At 29.4% G+C, this 24897-nt stretch overlaps 4 protein-coding genes and 1 non-coding gene across 13 annotated transcripts in view; 3 read left to right on the top strand and 2 right to left on the bottom strand.

The window, feature by feature from the left end:
- LOC145193738 (septin-7-like) overlaps positions 1–7569 on the top strand; it is a 35045-nt gene extending 27476 nt beyond the window's left edge. For 3 of the 7 annotated variants that reach the window (XM_090069344.1, XM_090069343.1, XM_090069346.1), the window contains 10 exons: positions 453–587; positions 729–774; positions 882–953; positions 1027–1119; positions 1242–1335; positions 1706–1757; positions 2701–2805; positions 2898–3048; positions 3143–3276; positions 6974–7569. In XM_090069344.1, coding sequence (XP_089925470.1) covers positions 453–587; positions 729–774; positions 882–953; positions 1027–1119; positions 1242–1335; positions 1706–1757; positions 2701–2805; positions 2898–3048; positions 3143–3276; positions 6974–7019 — 928 coding nt within the window. In that variant the 3' untranslated portion in view covers positions 7020–7569. Of the gene's footprint in view, positions 1–452; positions 588–728; positions 775–881; positions 954–1026; positions 1120–1241; positions 1336–1705; positions 2612–2651; positions 2806–2897; positions 3049–3142; positions 3277–3462; positions 3697–6973 lie in introns of those variants that run through there. The other 4 variants (XM_090069342.1, XM_090069341.1, XM_090069345.1 and 1 more) reach the window with 2 other exon arrangements.
- Positions 7570–8859: 1290 nt separating this feature from the next.
- Positions 8860–8931, top strand: Trnae-uuc (transfer RNA glutamic acid (anticodon UUC)). Its single transcript has one exon. It is a non-coding gene; the product is annotated as a tRNA-Glu (tRNA).
- Positions 8932–15639: 6708 nt separating this feature from the next.
- On the bottom strand, positions 15640–20636 carry LOC145193642 (DDB1- and CUL4-associated factor 15-like). 3 transcript variants are annotated; one of them, XM_080071103.2, is made up of 7 exons: positions 20056–20636; positions 19852–19970; positions 19502–19649; positions 19266–19378; positions 17914–18646; positions 16050–16279; positions 15640–15874 (listed from the first exon to the last, which is right to left on the bottom strand). In XM_080071103.2, exons 1-7 carry the CDS (start codon positions 20125–20127, stop codon positions 15703–15705), a joined length of 1587 nt encoding a protein of 528 aa, XP_079927229.2. In that variant the 5' UTR covers positions 20128–20636; the 3' UTR covers positions 15640–15702. The 3 variants fall into 3 exon arrangements, with proteins under 3 accessions (XP_079927229.2, XP_089924588.1, XP_089924587.1); XM_090068462.1 differs by lacking the exon at positions 19266–19378; XM_090068461.1 differs by lacking the exons at positions 15640–15874; positions 16050–16279 and adding an exon at positions 17713–17838.
- Positions 16594–18710, top strand: LOC145193643 (uncharacterized). The gene has a single exon (XM_080071104.2). The coding sequence runs from the start codon at positions 16728–16730 to the stop codon at positions 17898–17900; it is 1173 nt and encodes a 390-aa protein (XP_079927230.2). The 5' UTR covers positions 16594–16727; the 3' UTR covers positions 17901–18710.
- A 120-nt stretch (positions 20637–20756) lies between the features above and the next one.
- Positions 20757–22750, bottom strand: LOC145193645 (nuclear transport factor 2-like). The gene is made up of 4 exons (XM_090068463.1): positions 22534–22750; positions 22154–22225; positions 21270–21368; positions 20757–21027 (listed from the first exon to the last, which is right to left on the bottom strand). Exons 1-4 carry the CDS (start codon positions 22627–22629, stop codon positions 20917–20919), a joined length of 378 nt encoding a protein of 125 aa, XP_089924589.1. The 5' UTR covers positions 22630–22750; the 3' UTR covers positions 20757–20916.
- Positions 22751–24897: the final 2147 nt, after the last annotated feature.

Below are 24897 nucleotides of genomic sequence, written 5' to 3'. Positions count from 1 at the left end.
CAAATATTCTTTTACATATTTTAAGGTAAATATTTATATCAAAAACTTTCTAAAATCTTTAAAAAAAGTATGATTTAAATTTTGTTGAGAATTTTGTTCTGTTTTAAATGGCTGAAGAAATTATTTTCTAAAAAAAAAAAAGAAAGTTTTTAATGGCTGAAGAAATTGTTTTCTTTTAGAAAACAATTTCTTCAGCCATTTAAAACGGAACAAAATCCTCAAGATTGTTAAGATTAGTTTTTAAAGTAATGACTTAAGTTTAACAAAATTTTTAATTAAAAAAAGATAATGCTAATATGTTTAATGTAATCATTATTAAAATAGTTTGTAATTTTTTCCTGACATTTAAAATAGGAGACAGTCAACAAATAATTTTGAGTAATATTTTTATAATATTTGGAATTTTTTTTTTTTTTTTCATTCTAATATTTGAGTGTGATGAATTTTTACAGTTGGAATTCAGTTATTCAATATATCGAGAATAAATTTGAAGACTATTTAAATGCTGAATCAAGGGTAAACCGCATCACTGTACAAGATACCAGAGTACACTGTTGTTTGTATTTTATTGCACCTACAGGTCATGGGTGGGTGATTTTACATGGTTAATAATCTTTATCATAAGAAGCTAAACAAGATTTTTCTCATATTGAAAAGAGTTTGAATTTAAATGGATTTGAAAAATCTTTCTTAGAAATTTACAAATTACAACCTGTATTTATTTCCAGATTAAAACCTCTCGATATTGAATTTATGAAGAAGTTACATAACAAAGTAAGGTGCACTTTCAATATTTTTTTTTGAGCATTAGACTGAGAGTGGCAAAAGGTTTTTTCATTACTTTTTTTTTTCTCTCATAAAAAGTTAATTTTTAATTTTAGGTTAACATTGTTCCAGTTATAGCAAAAGCTGACACACTCACCGCCGATGAATGTCAGAGATTTAAACAGCAAGTATGATTTAAATTTTTTATGTTATCTTAGTTTTTAAAGAATAGGATTATTAGTATTCTTCCTGAATTTTTAGATTTTGAAAGAAATCGATGCTCATCATATCAATGTTTATAGATTTCCTCCTCTCAGCGATGATGAATCAGAAAATGATCTAGCTTTGTTAAGAGTATGTCTATTTTTAAAATTCAACCTTTATCTTCTTTAGAACAAATTAAATTTATTTTTATTGAAGTATTTAAAATTTATAAATATATTGTGGAAACAACCTCATTGAGTTTTCTCATTCAGAGGCTGCCATTTGCTGTTGTTGGTAGTAACACAGTTCTAGAGGTCAGTGGGAAAAAAATTAGAGGAAGAATGTATCCCTGGGGCATAGTAGAAGGTGAATTTATTTGCAATGTTAGAATTTTTATTTTTAAATTTAATATTTTGCAAGCCATTTTTTTGTACATTACTTGTAGTTGTTCATAAATGGCATTCAGTTACAGAATTTTAATCATCTTAGTCTTTTTGATCCATTTAAACTTAAGAAATTGAAACAAAATTTTGGTTGTAAAAGAAAAGTGTCCAAATGTTTGAAATTACTTTTTGCATTTGTTTATTTTATTAAATATGGTTTTACAAAAGAAAAATAATTTCAGCCATCAACATTTTTTATGTGAAAATTATATTCTCAGGATTTGTTTTTCCTTTAAAATTTTTTTTTTTGCTTGAAGCAGGTGAATTTCATTTGATATCTTTTTTTTTTTTAGTTGAAAACATTGAACATTGTGATTTTATTGCACTGCGAAATTTATTGATAAGGTAGATTTCTCTGCATTAAATATTCATGTAAATTTGTGTTAAAATATTTTTCTTGTATATCAAACTGTTTATACATTTTAAACTCATTTATAGTGTATGACTGTAATTAAGTATGCAAGAATAGTTAAGAATTAAAGTGAAGAAAATCTTTTACTTTACTTAGATTTGTGAAGAGTTCAACTTAGCAATAGAATATCCCAAAAAAAAAAATAACAATTTGCAAAAAAATTATTCATTTTAATCATGTCTGTATAAGACAGTAGCATTGTCAACCGTCAAAATGATTTGATCACCAAAGGTTTTAAGGTTTATTAACTTTGTGCAAACATGGTTGTTTATTGACTGTAATAAAAAAAAATCAACTTCAGCTTGTTTATAAGGAGCAGTAAGTTTTGAACACAAGCTAAATTAAGAGATTCAAAGTTTTAAAGCCATCCCTTTCAAAAACTTGTCTGTTTCCTCTTTCTTTGTATTCTTTGTGAGTACACAAAGCAACTTTTTTTGTCCCTTATAGCTTATAGCTTTATGCTACATGTTGACATGCTGTCAAAAAAAAGATAAAAACCGATTAGTTGTAAAGCAGGTGTCAACAAACACTTGATATTGATCAATCTAAAAATCTCAAAATATGTGAAATTTTTTTTTTAAATCCCATCAAATCTTGTCAGTTAGCCTAGAAAAAAATCATTACTGGCCACATTTTCTGTCCTGAAAACAAAATTGAGACAGGATGTGGAGGGAAAGGCATGAAACTGTGGCAACCATGTTAGTGCAATTATTATGGTGATGATAATTGATAGTTATACCATGTGAGGTAGCTATCACTCACCACATTGATAGTAATACCATGTGAGGTAGCTATCACTCACCACATTGATAGTAATACCATGTGAGGTAGCTATCACTCACCAGGCACAAGTTTTTATTCAATTATATTTTATAGGACACACATGCAAGATTTGATCGATGTAACTAACGATGTTCATTATGAAAACTTCAGGAGTGAAAGACTTTCTGTTCTCACTGGTGGAGGAAACTCAATAACAAGGTAGGTTTCTTCAATGAGCAGGTTACTTCCTGCATCTTTATATTAAATGTTTGTTTATGTGTTTTTTGTATTATTTTTATATATGCATATAGTGCAGCTTTAAATATCAATCCTATGGAACAAATAGAGCGTGAGAGAGAAGAGCAAGAAAAGAAACTGAAGAAAATGGAGCAAGAAATGGAGCAAGTTTTCGAAATGAAAGTGAAAGAAAAGAAAAAGAAACTGAAAGATAATGAAGTAGAGGTTGGAGTTAAAACCTTTGTAGTTATATTTGGTCTAAAATTTCATCTTGTTTAATTTTAAAAGAAATTAACACTTTTTAATCAACTCTCTTAAGTTCAATCGTAAGTATGAGGTAACCATGGAGACATTAAACCAAGCCTTGATTAAGCTGAATGAAGAAAGGAAAGCTCTAGAAAAAGAAAAGGAACAATTCGAATTAGTGAGCCAACCTGAGTTAAATTCAAGCAGGTATTATTTTAGTTCTGTGGAGTAGTTGTAGACATTAATTTGCTGCATGCATTATAGACATTGCATGCATTACTTACATCATACATATTACATATATTACATTCATTACACACATAACATACATTACAAGCATTACATGCATTACATGCATTACTTAAAATACATTACATACCTACAGACAGTCAGACAGACAGACAGACAAGCAGACAGACAGGTATATAAACATGTTGGCTATATGACTAGCTTAAGTTCATGTTTACACTAACATATAATCTTTTATTGCATTGTTTTAAATTAAATATAACATTTTTGTTGAACATTAGTTTTGCATTTAAATTAATTTAAATGATTTTTTTATTGCGATGTCAAAATGTTAAAATACCATATTAATTATTAATATTTGGACACGGTCTGAGAAAATGAAAATAATCCACAAAAAATTTACCCAAGGTGGCCTTTTGAACCACCAAACCAGACAACTTGGCAGTTCAAGAAATGCAAAAATAAAAGTTTTTGCAAGTTTTCTTTTCTTTGTCTTTTTCTTTAGAGTTTTTTATTTTAATAATTAATAGCAACATATTCTTTGCATAAAACTGACTCTAAATATGCTTACTGTTTGCAATCAACAACAGCAAATAGCAGCTTTTTTTCATAATCAGTGTTGCTGATTCAAATCTTGTAGTGATGAGACCAATTAAAATTAAAGTCAAATAACCCTAATTGGGTTTTCTGGCAAGAAGGGTTCATGAACAAAGTTGTAGAACTTTTTTTGCTTCTTTTCTTACTGATGAGTTATAGTTCTTAATGTTTACTTTCTTACTGATGAGTGTTAATGTTTTTTCTTACTGATAGTTCTTAATGTTTTTTCCCAAAGATCCAAAGGCTCTCAGGTCTCCACATTCAGTCAGGTTGTTTCGATCAATTTCATAAAAGCATCACGGTTTTCGTGGCTCATTTATAATTTCGGAAACATTAGGAAAAATTCGTTCTCCTGCGAAATAAACAAAAAAATCCTTTTCTCTTTTGCGATACACTGCAATTTTTGTATCCGGTATCGGACTGTTCTTTTCGACCTGTCTGGATGCCAACAATTCTCATGACTCCATTGTCAGACCGAGATGTCCATGGCCGCCGAGAGAAATTTTGGGCCCCGGGGAAGTTTTCTTAAGGGGCCCTCATTATGATCAATTACATACTCAGGACCAAAAGAAGCGTGCTCTGGTCATTGTAGATGAAAAATAAAAGTTAATTAAATCTTTTAAAAGTCAAAACTATTTAAATATTTTTAAAATTGCTTTAAAAAATTGTTTGTACACACGCGGGGCCCCGGGAATCTTCCCCGTCCACCCCCCACCCCCTCTCGGCGGCCATGGAGATGTCTAATGAGGTCATTCAATTCTTCCTGACTGAGCCCTGATTTTTATGATGAAGGTCCTTCGAAGTTTCTCTTTTTGATCACCACAGGTTTCAATCTCAGATTCATCCAAGTCATGATGTATCTGGCAGTTTCGTATAAGTTCGCACCGGTATCTGGTCACTATGTGGAACGGGCGTCTTGCCGAATCTAGACCACGATATATCTATTTACTGTTGATGCCCTAAACATTAACCAAGCAAAAGTAGTAATCATCACTGTGGTTTCTCCACACACCATTTGGATACCAAATTTCATGCACTTTTTTTCCACATTTGTTCACTGACGCAGATGTTCTGTGCACGTCCTATGTACGATATGAGGTGCCCAAAACTTATTTTGCTCCCTTAATTTAACTTTGAAATAAGCCAAATACGCTTTTTTAACAAAGTCTGTAATATATTTTCGAATCAGAAAAGAACTTGTATTTACCGCAGAAGAAACAGAATACATCAGGATCATTTTTGCATTTTTGGGATGGTGCCATGTTAAAAACTTTTAACTTCTAATTTTCAATATATCATCTAAAAAAACAACAAATTTTTCATAAATTAGTTCGGCAATTAATGCATGCAAATGCAGAAAAAATATTCTATAAGCCATGGTCTGGTTATATAATGCAATGATAGAACCGATGTGTTAGAAAAATTTGAATATCTCAAAAACTAAAGCTGTTAGAAATAAATTGATGGTGTCATTGGAATCTGTTTTGTTCCCCAGTATTATCATTTTATTGGTGTAGATAAAATTGAGTTTCTTGTCGATTATTACGATAGCAGTTTTAAACTTGAATTGCTTGGCTGTTGCATTTTCTATGCGACTGTACATGTGGTATCTAACTGGTGTTTCAACCGTCTCGCACTTAATTCTCTCTTTAATTTTTTTTTTTTTTTTTTTTTTTTCTTTTTTTTTCTTTTGCTTGAATCTCTTAAATAATCCCTTTAAAAAAGATGAAGGTAAATTTTTTTTTTTAAGAAGTAATGAGGTTTTATTTGAAGGTTGTTAGCTGTTATTTCACTAGTGAATATTCTAGAAAGATCTTTGTAAAATTTTTATTTTTTATTTTTTGCATTATACAACAGTTTTTACGACCTTTACGTTTTTGTAGCTCTTCCTAGTGGTCGATCCACCTAAAACACATTTCTTTAAAGATTATTGTAATATGTTTTACCTGATTAATATGGTTCATAAATGCACATGGTTGATAGATCACTGTGTAGGGGAGAGCGGGGTTGGTTGTCACACTTTTTACATTTTAGACTGCTCAGCTTTTGTTTTTCATCAAATCAATCCCAAAGTTTACACAAAAGTAGTTTAACTATTTCCGGTAACTATTAGAATTTTTTTATGACATTGAGTGAAATATTTTTTGCTGTAAAATCATTTATCAAAGACCTCTTCCGTGTGACAACCAACCCCACCCAGGGGGTTGGTTGTCACATTTCTTGGTAGGTTTTGATTATATTCAAAACTGGTACCAATAAATTTTGTTTATATAATACCAAGAATAAATCTGAATAATCTGGGAAAAAAAAAAGGTTAATCTAATAGAAATGTTATTAAGCTTTACAACTTTAATAGCACACATAATGACATCTCCAGAAGTATAATCTCTATTAGTTTTTCTTTTAAAATTTCGTACCATGTTTTTACTAAGCAAATAAAAATATTTGAAAATAATTTATGCATGTATGCATAAGACATTATATATATATATATATATATATATATATATATATATATATATATATATATATATATATATATATATATATATATATATATATAGACACACACACACACACACACACACACACACACACACACACACACACACACACACACACACACACACACACACACACACACACACACACACACACACACACTGAAAATTACAGTGAAAATGTTTTTTTATATAACATTTTGATTGTATGATTTTAAAGTTCTAAATCTTATCTACATTTCCTGTAATAAACTTTGTGACAACCAACCCCGCGTGACAACCAACCCCGCTCTCCCCTATACAAAAAAAACTGTATAAAATTCCTTCTATAAAATTTTTCGGAAAAAGTCATTTAAAATAAAAACAGGGAATGAAATGAGCACAACTTGAAAGAAAAAAAATGAAAAAGAAAAAGTATCAGTATTCCTTTGAATACAAAATATTCAACTGAAAATACGTAAAATATACAATATGTAAAAATTTTTACAAAGTCTTTTTACTTTTGGTGATTTCTGTTACAAAAAAAAATGTTCACGTGTTTTGTTCTTTATATTTAGACAGACAGATAAAGATAAAAAGAAGAAGAAGCAGTTCTTTTCGTAATTTATATTTTACAATATTAAAGCTGACAGATATCTTTTTTAATGGTATCGCTACCGGCTGTAATGTCTGTTAGAAGGCTGTTTGATTAGAAAACTTCGCTCAAAATACGAGACATTTTTATTCGCTAACTTAAAATTAGTTTGGTTTTCAGCCATAATATAATTTTTTTTTTTTTTTTCCCTTCGCGCTTTTTTTTTCCTTTTCTTGATTTTCTCTTGAGAATTTGTTTTTGTCTGCTCTTTCTATGATTGGCTTTCTATGATTAGCTTTCTATGATTAGCTTTCTATGATTAGCTTTCGTATTTTTTCTTTTCATGTGAACTTATAAAGTATTCTATAATGACGTCAATCTGTTAGTACAGTACAAAATTGTAGATATTCACAAGTCTTATATTTAACTTTTGTGTAATTTTTTTTTTATTTAGTTTTTGAAAGTAAATATGTTTATTTACAATGTTTTAGAGGGCCGTTTTTAAACTAAAAATTTGTGAAGGAGTTGTCAAGGTGATATTCTTCTGAGTATTTTATTGATCGATCAAAGTCAATCAAACTGAGTATTTTAATTTCCTAATTTTTTTCCAATTAACAAAAAGAGGTTTTATATTTTATTTGTTTCAAAATCCCATTGATGAATTTATGTTTTGTATGCACTCTAGTTAAAAAAAGTATGCGAAAGTCCATGCTTTGTAAAGGATAAAATCACGTGATTTTATCTGTTTAAAGTTTAAAGTTGATCTAAAGAAATCGTCAAATGGTTCCTTAACCAAAAAAAAAATGTCTGACGGATGTTTTCCGAGCCAATCTTAACGAATGAATTTGCTGAAACATGCTTCTTTTCTTCCAAAAAAATTTAGAATTTATTAAAATATGAAGTTTTCAACGCCAAAGTTTCAAACGTTACTTTTGAAACAATCTTTAACTCCTCTGTGCTGAGTTTTTCATGAAATTTAAGACGAGAGTTTATCAACATAAAATAAAAACACTTAACTAGTTTTCAAAATATTAATTTTACAATATAATATCGTCTTAAGTATGATCACTTAAACCTTGAACATTCAAATCTCACAAATGAAAAATCACTCTTTGATTCTTCTATTTTGGGAACAATTACATTCTTAATTTAAATTATAAAAAGAAAGATGAAAAAATAGTATACGATTTATTTTAAATTACAACACTAATTTTGACGAAATTTTACTACTTTTGGTCATAAATTTAGGTAAAAATTTATTAAAACTTGTTTTTAAGTATAAGTTTAGGCCAAAATACCATGATAAAAAGTTTATTAATACCGAAACAAATCATGAATTTTTTAATTTATTGGAGAAGTATTGTTGCTTATTTGCATTTCTCGCACACATCGCCCCAAGTAAAAAAAATTTCACTGTTTATTTTTCATGTTTAAAACTTCAGATGACTCTTGAATCAAAATGTTAAATTTGATCATTTCACTCAATACTTTGTTTATTTTCGATTTCAATATTATGCATGATTTACAATTTGTTTATTTTGCAAGCAAATTATTTCAGTAAATTGCAAATAAACTTTTTTTTTTTTAAGTTTTAGATAATTTTTTTTAGATTCACAAGAAGTCACAAAAAATATTTTAACAAAAGCTTGTAAAATCCGATTTATGAATGCTTTTTTTTAAATTTATTCTTAGATGATCGAAGTTAGGCGCTATAGTGTAATTAATTTTCTTTAGTGAAGAAATGCTTTACATTTTTTTGAGTTCTTGGGCCCTACTGAACATTTAAAAAATCGAAATCAATAACAAAATTCAAAATGAAGTTTAACTGTTATTTAAAATTATAAAACTTTAATTTTTAAATATACATATTCCCGCATGGTCTAGTGGCTAGGATTTCTGGTTTTCACCCAGGCGGCCGGGGTTCGATTCCCCGTGCGGGAGATCTTTTACTGTCACAAAACGAAAATCGTTTTACACGGAGTAAGGCCAATAGGGATGCTTTTGTATATATAAATTGTATATATATAAAGACCGGACAACCAACCATGTAATCATTTTAACCGACAAAGTAGCCATTAATTGAAAATTAAGTGTCTCTCTTAAAACGGTGCATTAAAGTATTATTCAATTAAAATGATTAAAAAATTTTTCTCACGGTTAAAACAATTAATCATCAATAAATATGATTTCTAATAGGAATGATCAATTATGAGCGTCTACTTTAAAGCTTTCAATTAAAATAGAAGATTTTCAATTTTTTAAAAGCTTTTAACTTTGCTAACGTGTAAGTGATAAAAAAAACACACACAATGCCACTCTTAAATGGCAATATTTTACAAGATTTGAAGGTAAATATTTTATGTTAAAAAGTTTTTTATATGCGGGAAATGCAAAAAACTTTTTTCTAATATTTCTAACTTATTAAACACTTAGATACGTGATGAAATAAAATAGTGAAAACGATTTTGAAAATGACCATTATGGTTATTAAAAGCACTTTAAAATGACCAAAATGGTTTCAATAACTTTTTTAAAACGATTATAATGATCAATCAATTTAGTTGATGACAGTTAAAACGGCCTCCTAGAAATAAACATTTTGTTCATTACATTTTTAATTTGGTTTACCAATAACCATTAATCGAATCGCGCCATTTTTCGGTGTTCAGTATAAATACCGACTCCTTTTTTTGTCGGCCTGCAAAAAATTTTTTAACTTTTTTATGACCTTTAACCTTCAGCATGATGATGTAAGGTAATATAACTACACGGTACATCACAATATGAAACAAAATTTCTGAAAAAATTATTAAAAAAACCCACTTGTTTCTTGTAAAAAGTTCTTGAAAAAGTAATTTATTTAAACGAAAAATCACTTATCATGTGTAAATTTTACAGTTATGTCGTCGCCAAATCTGAAGCATCTCCTCTATAAAAAAACACGAGGGAAAAAAAGGAGACCTCTAAAAATTCCCAAGAATTTTATTACAGCGAAAATCTGATCAAATGTAATAAAAAAAAATGACAAAATAAAATTCCCTCACCACCGTCAACCTAACGTACTGGTGCAACAAATGTAAGTGTAGTTTCAATAGGCTCTTCATTTCAGAACTCAAATAAAAAAAAAGGAATCATATAAATTAAAATAAGTAATATAAATAGAAAACTTAATAATGTATATGATATAAATATTGCTGTAATTACATTTCTTACAAAATTTAATTGCAGTTTCAATTTCTTTATTTTTTGTTCTAACTCGCATTCTTCATAAAAAAACCTAATTCTTCACTTTCATCGTACGGCATTAAGCTTACATCGTCTTTTCATGCTTCCTTAACTTAACGATCTGGAAGATGTCATCTGAAGACTTCAGCTTTGCTTTACATTGCATTTTTTCCTTTACTCCCTGTAATAAGCAATACCTTCTTGGTTTTTTATGATGAGTAATATATATGATGAGAAATATATATGATGAATATATATGATGAGAAATTGTTAAAAAGTAAGATGGGATAACAAAGTTTTAAAAAACCTACGCAGCTGTTTCACCATGAGTTTTAATTTTTTTTTATCTTATTTTATTTATAAAAAAAAAATACATGAATTTCCAGTTATTTTATAAAGCATAATATAGTATTTTATTACCCATTGATCGCCAAGTTGATATAACTCAAATAAAGCAACTTAAATGGATAGCAAATTTAAATATAAGTTTAGAAAAATTCTTCTTTTTGTTATTAAATCCCCCTCCGCCCCCTCCCCCCCCCCAAAAAAAAAGCAGACAATTGATATGCTTTTGAATAGATTCGACAAGTTTCATACATGACTCGCGTGGATTGAAACAAGTTTTTTTCAGTTTCTCCTGAAGATCTTTACTAATGTGATATGCGTGGATACCATTTTTCTGCCCATCCATATCAAATACTTTCAATAGGGTTGAGATCAAGTGATTGTGCATAGCATGGTATAACTCTTAAATTGTTCACGGTGAACTAATCAATTTTGCAATGTCAGCAGTTGTTTCTTTTTGTTGAAATTTCCTGGTTTGACCATCTGCATTAAAAAGGCTATCAGATGGTAAAAGTGGATTTTCCAGAATTTCTTTGTAAAGAAATTGGTTAACTCGACCCGTTTGTTGCAACATCTGAAACCGTGATAGGTTAACCCTAGGTTACAGGATCCTCCACCTTTCTAGATAAATCTCAAAACTTTTAAAAATACTTTTAACCCTTCAGCCGTTTAAAAATCACTTGTGAAAAGAACTTTTGACCGGTCTTCTACAGACTAATGAAATCTATCTTTACACACACAATGAAATCTATATTAACAAAAGTGGGTTTCATAGTGTTTTATACGATCCTATTTTACATTTCTTTAACTCTCCTCCTTTTTTTTCTCAGGCCTAAGTGAACTACAAAGTTTGCAGTCATATGTTATCTCACGGATTGCTCGGATGCATTTGATTTATTTAGTCACCAAATTCTGCCGAGTCTAAAAAAAAAAAAAAAAAATTTTTTTGCAGCAAAAATTTCAACGCAAAAAAAAAATAAATAAAAAAAACAAAATGTCATAACAGTTTTTATTTTTCCTCTCACTTTTTGGAACTCCAGAAATATTTATTTAAAAAAAGAAGCTATCGATTGTTTGAAAATTTTACATTTTATTTTAAGTGCATTTTTTTTCTGTCATCTCCCGGATTTAAAATTGTGATAAGTAAATTTTATCTCATTTGGTCCTCTGGGAAGAGCATTTTTTTGCCCCATTTTAAATTTGGGAAACAAATCAAGGAATCAGCAACGTTTACATCTATTCAGAAGCAATCCAGAGAGATATTTAACATGACTAAATTAGATAATTAAAAAAAAAAACCTTTTAACGAAAGTTGCTTAAAATATTGCTATTAACAAGCTTGTTAATTTTAGGTCAAAAACATGGCTTACTATATAACAGGCCTTGCCAACGCACGGCTTGCGTAAGAAACTGGAGGCAAGGTTTAAAAATATTTAGGGTTCGGACTGTCTGCGCAGATCTGCGCAGACAGTGTAATTTGTCTGCGTAGACGTCTGCGCAGACGTCGGCGCCGACAAAATTTACTGCTCTGCAGACGATTTTTTGAAATCAACAAAAAAAAGTTTTAAACTTAAAAAATGTTTTAAGTAATATTTTAACTTTATTATAAGTTTGGTGATTAGTAACAATAGGAGTTTTCAAAGATTCTTACAGTAATAAAAAAATATAATGTTGGCGCCTATTCGGTGATTTCTTGACATTCAATTTCATTGAGAATTGCACCTTCTTCAAGAATGTAATCAGTCTTGTCATTTGTGTCCATCAGCACGATATTGGTATACAAGAATACCAGCTTTTCACCTCTCTCATTCGTAAGACGATTTCTTAGTCGCGAGTGAATAAATCGAAAGATAGACCAAGCTCTTTCTGCTGTAGCCGATGAGCAGATCATTTCGTTAATAGGCTTAGCAATTTCGTAAAGAGCAGGATAATTATCGCGACCGATAATGTTCCAATAATTTCGCGCGTTCATCTTGAATATTGTTTCCTTTCTTCTCTCAGGCAGCGCAGCCATTTCTCCTATAAAAGCAATCAATTCATCCTCAGCAGTGTCAGCAATTTCAGGTTTGATCTTTTCGGCGAATTCAACTGTTGCAGTGATAAAATCGGTTTTATCTTCATTCAAATATAAACCTTCTGCGGCATTTTTGGGCGTTAATATGAAAGGAATTCCAATACCTGGTCTAAAGAGAAAATCGAGGCGAGATTGCACTTTTTGTTGTATGTCTTTATCGTCCTTATATGAATTGTACATTTGACCAAAGTAATCATACACGAGAGACAATGGAGCTTCATCACTTTCTAGCTTTCCGATCACGTTGGAAGGAAATTCAATGCTTTTGACAAGCTTAGAGAGACGGTCCAAAAATGGGTTAGATTTTATCAACGCCATAACATCAGCAGATGTATTCTTTGGTTGAATTTCCTTCATTTGATAATATTTTCTGCATCTTTGACTGTTTTTGTGGCCCCAGCTGTAGAAACTATGTCCTTCACAAGCAAGTTGACTCCATGAGCTCCGCATCCGCTAGTCGAGATGTGTGGATATTTCTCCTCGATGATCCTCCACGCTGATTTCATAACAGGAGCGTTGTCGCTTATGAAACTGGTAAATTTTTGCCAGCCAATCTTCTCAATAACTTGTAAGATTGCCGCGGCAACTGCAGATGAATTTTGAATGATTCCGAATGTATTTATGGAGGTGTAAAAAAAAAGGCTTCTGATCGGGCGCTTTAATACAAAAATTCACAATGTGATCGCCTCTTATGTTCGTCCAGCCGTCAGACATCAGTGTTAAGTTTGTTTCAGAATTCAAAATTTCATTTACAGAAGTAGAACATTTTGTGTATTGATTGTGAGCAGAGATCCTGATAAGGCTTTAGCATTCGGGATGACAGATGCGTACGATGGTTTGAGCGACTTAACGAAATCCTTAAAGGGCTCCGATTCGGCTAAACAAAATGATATACCCGTACCGTAAAAGAAATTAGCAAGCTTCGTGTCGATATCATTTTTGAGTTCTTCATTAATTGGTGGATGTAGAAGCTGCGTCGGTGAATCAGACATTGACGGAACTTGCTGAGAATCATTGATTAGATTCATAATTACGCTTTGAAAACAATCTTTTTTCCTCGACACTGGCGTTTGGACATGTTGATCTTTTATGCGCTGCAAGGCGTTCCTTCGACCATTGAACAGTTTTGTTGCATGCTAAACATGTGCCAGAACGCTTCTCTCGATCAACATTTGTCAAATAATTCGAAATTTTGATGTTTTCCATTTTAAATATTTTGAATGACGAAAATACACGATTTCTTGATTCTAAATCACTTTAAATTGTAGTAAGAAAAACTTACAAAAGCTTATATCGATTGATTATACGTAGCTCGAACCAAAAAGAAACAGGTAAGCAACGAAAAACTCGTAAAAAGTAGATAATTATGTAAAAATAATTTCAGACATTTGATTCAGATAATTTAAATTTTTCTTTTCCATTTAAGTGTCTGCGCAGATATGCGCATATTTTCGTCTGCGCAGATCTGCGCAGACAGTTTTTCCGAACCCTAAAAATATTACTTCGCAGTAATTTACATTTTCAGGAAGGTAATTTTCGCATGAATATAATATTTGTATGATATATTTACTAAAAGTAACTTATAAAAAGTGAAAAGATGAATTTACTGATCTTTTATTTTTTAAATTTTGTTTATAACTAACACTGTAATATAACTAACAAGTAACATTTATAACATTTTAAATTAACTTAAACGTATCTAAAGCTAATTATGTTTAAATAATTTAGTATATATAGATTTATATTTTGCTATAACTTAATATTAGCATTTGCCACAAAATTTATTAACGGGTTTTTTAAGTATTAGAAATAAATTTTTGAGAAAAAAAAGTGATAAAATCTTTAGAGAATAAAAAGTAAATGCAAGCTTTCTAGATATTTTTACTAAACACTATTTTACAGTTTTTGTTAAAAACATTGCAAACATTTTTACTTTGTGCTGAGTTTTATCAACCTCTGCTTTGGCTCCTTGTGTGAACGAGGTGAATAGAGTCGGCAATAATTAAATAAAATATTTTTCATTGTTAATCAATGATGTTTTTGCATACCTAATGAATAAAATTCTGATAGCATCATAAGGAGGTTACACAGCAATGACCGACAAGTGTCATTATGTACTTTATAAAAGGAATGTTACAGTATGTTACACATTGAAAGAATTTGTCACCAAGAATTATTAAACCTCCTCGATTTATGCCCATTACAAAATTTCCATACGCTTCATAGAAATAAAAGGTGTCATCTGGATTTTCATCTTCACGAATAATGTGAAGATGAAAATCCGGATGAGTCAACTGGGTACTTTTTTTCCCCAATACATGTTTTATTCACTGATAAAATTTGTTGATAAATAACATCTTTTTTGGGTGTTATTTCACAAAAATTTAAAAATCTTAATGCTTCTTGGATATGAGAAAATTTGTTCATAATATAAACTCGGTTAGATGATAGCCATAGCACTAATTTTAACTCCACAATGAAATGCTTCAAAAGTGAGATCTTTATTTATGCAAAGAACTTTCCTTTAAAAAGTCTGAAGACTGAATATATAATATAATTGCATAAACAATTAATAATTTATTGCATTTATATAAATTTATGCATATATATATTCAACTTAAATTAGTTTTATCAAATAAAATTTTAAAATGAAAATTATTTTGTTAATTTTATAATAATTATTTATCAGTGTTATATAACTATTGTAACAAAAAAACCACCCCCGTATTTATGTTGTAAAACTGCTTTTTAATTTTTCAAATATAAAACTATCTTGCCTCCAGTTTTTTTACGCAAGCCGCGCGTTGGCAAGGCCTGTTATGTAGTAAGCCATGGTCAAAAATCAATTCTTTCGCTTTTTTTAGGAAAAATTGACCATGGTTCTTTTCTTTTCTGTTAAAATGTGCCTATGTATTTAATTGCTAAATGTCCTACAACGATTAAATAAGCGGTCTAAAACACTGCGGACAAACATTAAAATGTCGAAAAAAAAAAAAGCGACCGGATTTCTTAAGTTTCTCGAAATGGTATAAAAAATTGAAGCAAAAAGAACTTTTTCCACAAATAAGTTAAATGACAATAGCAATTGGAAGGTAGGGATGATGCATATGAGTTAAAGAAGATCCAGAGAAGACTGTATGATTTGAAAGAGTTTGTACAGAAAAATGCTTTCCAACTGGAACGAACCACTTTTTTCGTATTTGAACCATAGTCGAGAGACTGGGAGAGAAGTTTTGCGATCTAAAAGAAATATAATACAACTACAAGCTTTGAAGGCTTTAGCTTAATGCAGCGTTTTTAACAGCGAGGTCTTCAGGGATACTTGTATATCTTAGTTAATTTTAGCTACATAATGAACAGCCTTAGGCAAAAAAAATACATAAAAGTACGAAGAAAAAGTAAGATGTAGCATTACTTGCTTTCTGTTCCAACTCCATTTAACATAGGTTTCAATTTGCGTAACACAGTTACTCGACCCCTGTAAACATTCCAAGAAACAACAAAGCCAAATTTGTACAGAGATAACCTATTTGAACGCTGAGTAAGATTGTCAACATTTCGATTTGCATTACCTCCATTGGAGTTTTCACGCAAAATAACTAAAGCGTTTAAAAGGATAACAACTTCGTTTGTAGTTTGGCAGACCTGGTTTAAAAAAAAAATCCTCATGTTGCTTTTATTAAACTTATTTTGCTAAGTTATAAAATAGAACTCCTAAAAAACACTCGAAACAAAATAATTCACCTGTGTTCTAGCAACTTTTCGCACAAATTAATGCAAAAAGTTATTGGAACAGATTGTAATAATTTAAAAAAATCAAACCTGTTACTTAAAAATAATATTTATTAATAAACGCTTCAAAAACTTATTTAAAAACAGCTTTTAATTAATCATAAGTAATGAATAACCCATTCATGAAGGTATGGAGTAAAAAGGATATACACAAAAAATTTAAAATGTTTTCAAACGTTTTTGAAAAAGTAATGTTAAAAGTTCAGTTAGACTTAAAAAGATCTCACACACACACACAAATTGTTGGTGTGTCTAAAGCAGTTCTGCTGACGTCAAAATAAGATAGATCAGCAAAAAAACTATGGATATTTTTAAAGCAATAGAAAACAGAGATATACAAAAAATAAACAAAATCATTCGCAAAAAAAAACAATGCGTTAACGAGAGACGAAATAACGAAACACCACTCCATTTGGCATCAGAAAGAGGGTATATTGAAGTTATTCTTTTGTTGTTAGAACACGGAGCTCAAGTAAACACAAATAATGGGTCACCGTTGAATTCTGCATGCCAATACGGTAAACTTGACGCGGTTGAACTGTTGCTAGAATACGGAGCAGATCCAAATACGGGGTGTAATATAGGCAATACACCACTCCATTCGGCATGTAGCTATGGAAATGTCAGCATCATCCGTGCTTTGTTAAAGCACAATGTCGATATAAATGCAAAAAATGTGGACGGCTGGACACCACTACATAGAGCCAGCTACAACGGAAGAACTGAAGCAGTTAATTTGCTTTTACAAGAGGGAGCAGATGCAAGTATAAAAACCAACACAGGTAAAACGTCTTATGATTTAGCATTTAAGATGCATCATTACGATGTTGCGGAACAAATAAAAAGCTACAGAAGTGTGCCAAAAGTTAAATTGAGTGAGCTTGTGGAAGGCCCAAAACAAAACAATCCTATAAACATTAAATCTTTCTTTCAATCAAAAAAAGATCAATTCGCAGCGTTTATATTTAGAAAACGTGAAACATGTAACGACCAGAAAGTAGACGACAAAGCCTCTTGCTCTATCTCTCCTCCTCCACAAGGATTCAAAATGGAAGAAATTAATATAGAAAAAGACAAAGAAAAGTGGGTCGAGTTAAAGACAAACATGTTAAACTTTGAAAATCAAATGAAAAATAATACTGCACATTTATCCAATAATGTGAAGAAAATTTCTGCAGATTTAAAAGTATTTATTAATGGAAACATGCAAAAAGAGAAGTCAGAGGAAGAAAATATTGATGAAAAAGAGAACGAGTGCCCCATTTGCTTTGAACTACCCCTCCCTCCTGTACACATTTATCAATGCAAAAATGGTCATTTATTTTGTGGGAACTGCAAAAACATGCCAAGTATGGAAAAATGCCCTCAATGTGCTGTGGATATCTGTGGAGCAGCATTTAGAAATCGTTATGCTGAAGAAAATATTAAAAAAAAATATAAATCTAGAATTGAAGAATTAAATAAGTCAAAATAAAATCATGTCTTACCTCAACAAGCTGCATGTCATAATCTCTCATGGAAACATACCTCTCCTTTATCCCATCTGCTTGCTGGATTTGTTCATTCACAAATGTCTCCGGATTAAATTGAGCTTGACTTATAAATAAGTCTGAATTAGTTTTTTGCTCTGATTGATGAATGAAGCATCGATGTTCATATGAAACTTTTAATTTTTTACTGTTTAAAATAACTTGAATTGGGATGATCATTGATGTGCAATCAAAAGAACTTGCAGAAGATTCTTCCCATTCTTCTTCATTAAACAATGAAAATCCTTGTATAACATATGAGATGCATGATTGGATATTAAAGCTATTGCATCTGCTGCTATTCTGTTTAATATGGTAACTAAAATTAGAGATTTCAGATTCCTGGGTTTTTTGATGATTTAGTAACATTTCTTTTCCAGTAACCAAATATTTTCCACAATAACATGATCTGTTGTCACAATGACATGATTTATTGTCACAATAACATGATCTGTTTTGAAGCAGGAACTTTGTTTTCAATCTATTACCCCTATTAATTATGATAGCAAACATCATGTCACCAGAATTAAGTAGTATGACATTTTTTAATTTTACGCATACTGATGTCATAAATGGAGGATAAGGGGGGAAAAGTTCATAAAGAAGATTGATTGAATATTCAGTTTGATTAAACTCATTTGTTGGAATGACAGCCACATAACATAGAGATCCATTATCGGAATGATCATTGCTATAATAAATGAGTTGTAAATTTAATGAATTGTTTTATATGAACATCATTAAATATTCATAAAGATTTCTGTTTTCAATCATTTTCGTACAGTATTCTAAATAATTTTCTATCAACTTATAAAATTAGATTTCATTACAGCAGAATCATTTTTTAATAAATGATGCAAAAGAAGTTTTTAACAAGACTGTGAAAGAAAAATTATTTCTACATGGAAAACTACATAACAGTGATATAAAAACTGCAAAGGTTTTAAATCTTGAAAATATTGGAAAGTTAAAATTAACTAAAAGTCAATTGGGAGCATAAACTTGTTTTTGAACCCATTCTGATTTAAACTGTCTCCTTAATAAGACGGCCTTAAAAATTTTAAATGTTGACTTGCCTACTGTATAAAAGTTAAAGTCTCTACTAATTCAAATACTCTTCAGGCATTATAGTGGTCAATTTGAACAAAGCTAAGAGTATTTATTGCTTAACTTAATTGGGAGCAGTTAGTTATTATGAGTACCCTAAAACAAGATACTAACAATATATCTAAGTTCAAACTTTTTGAGAAGTTTATATGTAACTTAACCAACAATAAAAAAGAACCTGTGTTTGGTTTTTAAAGCCTTACCTATTGTAGGTAGTACCATGTATAACAATGTAATCATTATCAAAAGGCTGGCAAAATAATATATGCAGCTCTTGTGAAATATTTTCATTTGCAAAAAGTTCAACTTTACGAACCTAATTTAACAAAAGGTAAATTCTTTGTATAATACAAAAATCAAAAACAGTTTTTTAATGAATTTTTGTACTTTATTTAACCTAAAAATGAACATATAATAAGAATCAAACAAGACATAATACCTTTAATAATGGTTTCCACAAATCAAACAGCCACCAGTAGAGAAAATATATGTAACGCACAGACAATAAAAGACCCACATCAGTGATCATTTCACAGCGATATGATATTAAATATTTGCCATCAGCTGAAAAGCCAATAAAAATGTGCCTAGAGATAAAAATATATATATATATATCTCTTAAAATGAACCCTTATTTTCCCAGAATATAAAAAATACACACAGATATATATATATATATATATATATATATATATATATATATATATATATATATATATATATATATATATATATATATATATATATATATATATATATATTCAATGAATGTATAAAGTTCAAGATTACCCTTTTCCAAATAGCTTTTCACTTTGTAATGATTTTAACTTTATTTGATATTTACTGCTAAGAGTTTTGAAATACTGAAATTTTTTGTTTTTTCCAGGATGCTGAACACCACCAAATAACTGAAACAAAAAATAAAAAATTTAAGATGCAAAAAACTGCTCAAAATTTGTAAAAAGACATTTTTAAAATATTTAAAAAAGAAACCTGTGTTCTGTTTAGTTTCCATATCAAAGAACTTTGACAACCACAAGCTTTTTTTTCATCTGGTTTCCCCATTTGTTGTTACATAAAAGATCTCAATTACAATTAAAAGAAATTAACTATGCCTTACTGAAATATAGTTGAAAATGTATTAAAAAAGTTTTTTGTTTAACAAAAATTTAAAATTTAATTTTCACCAGAGTTAAAAATTTACTTTTCACAAAAACTTAAATAAAAAATTTAAAAAAAAGAAAAAACCACAATTTTTCTCTTTATAATTTATTTTCTTTAAAAATTTACGTTTTTTTAAATTGACTTTTTTTAATCTGCAAAGAAGAGACAATTTAGAGATGATCATATGATTCCAATGATCTTGATTGCAATATTGAGTAAAGAAACGAATGGTAAAAAAGGGGAAAATGTGAAATGAAACATATGGGAAGACTTGAGATGATACTGAAACTTTAATTCTCCAAATTACAACTTTGCAACTCCAAATTAAATTTATTAACTAAAAAAGCTGCATTGTTTCTTTTAATTCAGAAGAATATGGAGAACAAATACATCTAACTTTTTAGAAGAAAAGAATTTTCGAAAAATAATAAAACACAACACTCAAAAACATGAACTAATTTACAAATTATTTATACACTTAAGTACAAATATAATAAACTGCATTTCATTTGGAAAAAAAGAGAGATAAATTTAAGAATATTCCAACATTTTTAACAACAATTTTACTTTTAAATGCTAGAAATCGCACTATCACTAAAAAGCACTAAAAAAACCACTTTTTCCATTAATGTGTCTTAAAAATGTTATGCAATTTATTGTTCACTTGACATTAACTCCGTTGAAGAATATTTAGTTGTTGTGTATACTTAGTCTGAATGCATTATTTAATATAATCCAGCCACTACCTGAATTTTTCAAATGAAACATTTCAGAAAATGCATGCGGTGGATCATCATCAGTCTGCAAAAAAAAAAATTGAAAATTCATATAGTACTGGTTCATTGCTACAAAATAAACTAAATTTTTATTTACATTAATCTGAAATATACAAACTCTGTTATTTTTAAAAAATAAATAGCCTTAAAAGTATTCTTTTGAAATATTTTTTGTATTTTTAAAAATTGAAGCAATCAGAAAAACACATTTAACTTAATATATTAATAAAAACTTTGTATATCATTTTCATCTAATTGGTTAAAAACCTTCAGCTGTCCATTCACAGTAACAAGGACACCATTATCTATTGTAGGTTGCCCATCAACTGTTGTTGGGATATGTTTAACAACTTTAAAGGGAAGCTCCTAAAACAAACACAAATCAAAATTGTCATTATCTTTAATACTTAAGTTTTCTAAATTACAAGTTTTCAATTCAATTTCTTAGTAAAGCAGGATTTTTGAGAAGCTTGCTTAAGAAACCTATGAAATTATTGTTTTTATTACTATTATTATTTTTTATTATTACATTTTTTATTTTTATTACCATTATTGTTATCATTACTATTGTTATCGTAATTATCATTATTATTATTGCTATTTTCATCATTATTATGATCATCATTATAATAATAATAATAATAATAATAATAATAATAATAATAATAATAATAATAATAATAATAATAATAATAATAACAATAGTAATAATAATAATAATAATAATAATAATAATAATAATAATAATAATAATAATAATAATAATAATAACTATTGTTATTATTATTATTATTATTATTATTATTATTATTATTATTATTATTATTATTATTATTATTATTATTATTATTATTAATATTATTATTATTATTATTGTTATTATTATTATCACTATATTATTATTATTATTTTTATAATAATAATAATAATAATAATAATAATAATAATAATAATAATAATAATAATAATAATAATAATAATAATAATAATAATAATTATTATTATTATTATTATTATTACTATTACTATTACTATTACTATTACTATTACTATTACTATTACTATTACTATTACTATTACTACTACTACTTCTACTTCTAGTACTATGAAGCAGAAATAAAATATAAAAAAATTAAATTTTCAAATTTAACCATTAACTTCTTCATTATTGCTTCTGTTCCAATTTTTGTATCACCTTCAAATTTCATTAGCGATGATTCATACTACAAAAGTTAACAAACATTTACATGAATATTAAAAATAAAAAATGCTACAAAAAAAGCTGAACATTAGAAGGTTAATGCTTTACTGTCAATATGTAGCTACTATGTGTACATGCGTATTTTACTCTGTATATATTTTCCCTTCTCACAAAGTCAATTTGCAATTAAATATAAAAAGAGTAAGGCAGAATGGATGTATACTAAATTATCACTACAGGAATTCAATATTATACACTCAGATAAATATTCATGGTTTATTTCATTTCAAGTACTTAAAATAATTTTACAAATCAGAATGCATGTCTTACAAATAGAGATGCTAAGTTAGATCGATCAGTATCAAACATGCCATAATAATGATTACAGAAAGCAATAGCAACAGCTTCAGCTGTTTGTAAATCCATTTTACTGAATTACAGTAACAGAAGTTTCCCAAAGATAAGTGACGAAATTCTAAGTTACAGAAAGGTCGGAAAAGAAACTCAAAGGAAATGCGGAGATTTAAATCTTGACTCGCCTACATCTGTAGAAAACTTTCAAAAACTTTCAATTGACATTAACAGTAAATTTAGTAATCGAAACAATTTTATTTCAAAAAGTTTTTCTTGGCGCGTCCGAAAATATCAAACCACAACTAAAGAAAAGTTTAGTAAATATTGGGGGTACAGATAAGTTTTAAGGTTTTTTTTTAAACTTCATTTAGACAAATTGGTACAATTTTTTCTAAATAAAAAAACTGATCATCGTTAGCTACGACTTTTTCCTTCTTTCAGGCAACATACGGATTTTATGATTTAAAAAAATTCTTTTCATTTAAGGCGGTTCAAGAATAGACCAAATTTTCAGCTTTTCCGTTAAAAGTGAAGTGCTTCTCGGCCAGACCATCAACCAGAAAAAGTGCTATTTGAAAGGAGCAAAATCTGGTTAATACAAAGGGTGGAGTAGGACATCCAATTGAGCTCTTCCAAAGTGTCAATGGTGGCTTCAGCAAAATGTGGCCGAACGTTGTCGTGTTAAAAGATCACTTTATCATGTCTTATGGTTTTATTGGGGGCGTTTGAGCTTAAATGCTCAGCTCAATTACATTGATTGTTGTTGGTAACGCTCTTCAGTGATAGTTTTTGTTTTCTCATTGTATATCATTCCCAGCTAATTCCCAAATTAGCTTTTTGCCATGAATTTTCGATGATGCCGTTGAAAATGATGCATGTTTGGGCTCAACCTTTTTTTGCTCTTAGGATCGCCATTGCGGATGCACTTCTCATAATCTTTCACAATTCGATGCAAAAAACCCTTCCGATTTCGCTATTAGAGCCAGTTTAAAAAACTGCATCTTAAGCTTTTTTGTTTGAATTCATACCCATTTTTTTTGTTTGAAATTCCCCATCAGTTTAAAAGGAAAAGTTGTAACTGTTAAATCAGGAGGATTTTGCTGAAAAATTTTTAAAAAAGTAAAATAATACAATAAATAAACTCGTAATCTTCGTGATTTGCGAATATTATAACATGGAGACCAATGCCTGCCTACTCCCGATAAGATAGTGTAATTTTAGGCACAAAGTATTATGGGATGTCTTGCGGGACCAAATAATCTTTATAAAACGCAACTTAATGAAATATATCAACTTTTGCATTAATCATACTTTAATATGTAGGGGAAAGTAGGGTAATATGGGATACATAATTTTAACGACCTATAAAAACAAAATTTTAAAAATTAATGTTGTTGCTAATAGTCAGTTAGGTTGAATAGCTATCAAACATCATTTCTGTAAAAGATGAGTCTAAAAGTTTCAATACACTTTGAGAAAATTTAATAAACAGAAAATGTTTGGGTATCCCATATTACCCTCAAGGGTGGGGTAAAATGGGACACCTGATCATTGTCAGCTAAGGATGGTAATAAGTTATGCAAGATCTTATAAATCAATGAAACAAAACAAAAATTTAAAAAAAAAAATAAAAACAACTTTAATATTACAAAAGATAAGAAAAGATTAATAAAAAAGAATTTCAACTTTTAATCGCTGTCAATGCATAAATCACATTTAAATTCGTCTTCATCAGCCCCTGCACATTCTGTGTGGGCCCATTTACTGCAAGTTTGGCACATGACCCACTGCTCTCCTTGGCCATCTTTCGAGAATAAGATAGTACAGTATATGCATGGAGTGTCATTATCAACCATTAACGCACTCGTCATTGTTGCGCCTGTTTGTTTTGACTTTTCGGCTGAAAAAAGTTTTTTTTTTCAATTTTGATTTTCCTTTTGTCTTTTCATTTTTTTCAGGCTTCTCACTAAGCGATTGTTTGTAAGGGGAACTTGTTAGCACAGCAGTAAATCCCTTACGCCTTCTGGTTCTGTTCACCCTTTCTTTGGCTACGGGGTAAGGACTTATGTCACTAGCCAAGATGGGTGTATTACTAGAGGTGCTGGCCACTGGCGGATGTTGCGATTGAATGGTTATTTCACTTTCAGGGGCAGGCATTTCTGTTGTTTCTGCCGCTTTAAACTCCCGCTCCTCAAATACATTCCTATTCACTGGCCAAATTCCAGTCTTTTCATATCCATTAACTGCTGTTACGAGGATGGCAGTGCGCAGATAGGCCTTCGCAAATATAGAAGTTATTTGGAATTCTGTGACGATTCTCCCAGGACGTGAGCGGAGCCA

Source organism: Hydra viridissima, unplaced genomic scaffold (assembly GCF_058129835.1).
Source record: "Hydra viridissima isolate aposymbiotic clone 2 unplaced genomic scaffold, HvirCarnegie_v1 scaffold_12, whole genome shotgun sequence".
In the NCBI taxonomy this organism is placed as follows: Eukaryota; Metazoa; Cnidaria; class Hydrozoa; order Anthoathecata; family Hydridae; genus Hydra; species Hydra viridissima.
The sequence above is the reverse complement of the archived record's forward strand: the minus strand, read 5'-3'. Positions and strand labels throughout refer to the sequence as shown.

Bases quoted from the DNA above. Each gene is read 5' to 3' on its own strand.
- LOC145193645 (XM_090068463.1), bottom strand. From the start codon at position 22,629: ATGGATTTACAAACAGCTGAAGCTGTTGCTATTGCTTTCTGTAATCAT. The intron at 22,226-22,533 runs GTAAGACATGCA...TAACTTTTGTAG, and splicing joins CTAACTTAGCATCTCTATTT to TATGAATCATCGCTAATGAA. The intron at 21,369-22,153 runs GTTAAATTTGAA...TGTTTGTTTTAG, and splicing joins CAATAATGAAGAAGTTAATG to GAGCTTCCCTTTAAAGTTGT.
- LOC145193642 (XM_080071103.2), bottom strand. From the start codon at position 20,127: ATGGGGAAACCAGATGAAAAAAAAGCTTGTGGTTGTCAAAGTTCTTTG. The intron at 19,650-19,851 runs GTAATCTTGAAC...TTTTATCTCTAG, and splicing joins GAAAAGCTATTTGGAAAAGG to GCACATTTTTATTGGCTTTT. The intron at 19,379-19,501 runs GTATTATGTCTT...TTGTTAAATTAG, and splicing joins TGTGGAAACCATTATTAAAG to GTTCGTAAAGTTGAACTTTT.
- LOC145193643 (XM_080071104.2), top strand. From the start codon at position 16,728: ATGGATATTTTTAAAGCAATAGAAAACAGAGATATACAAAAAATAAAC.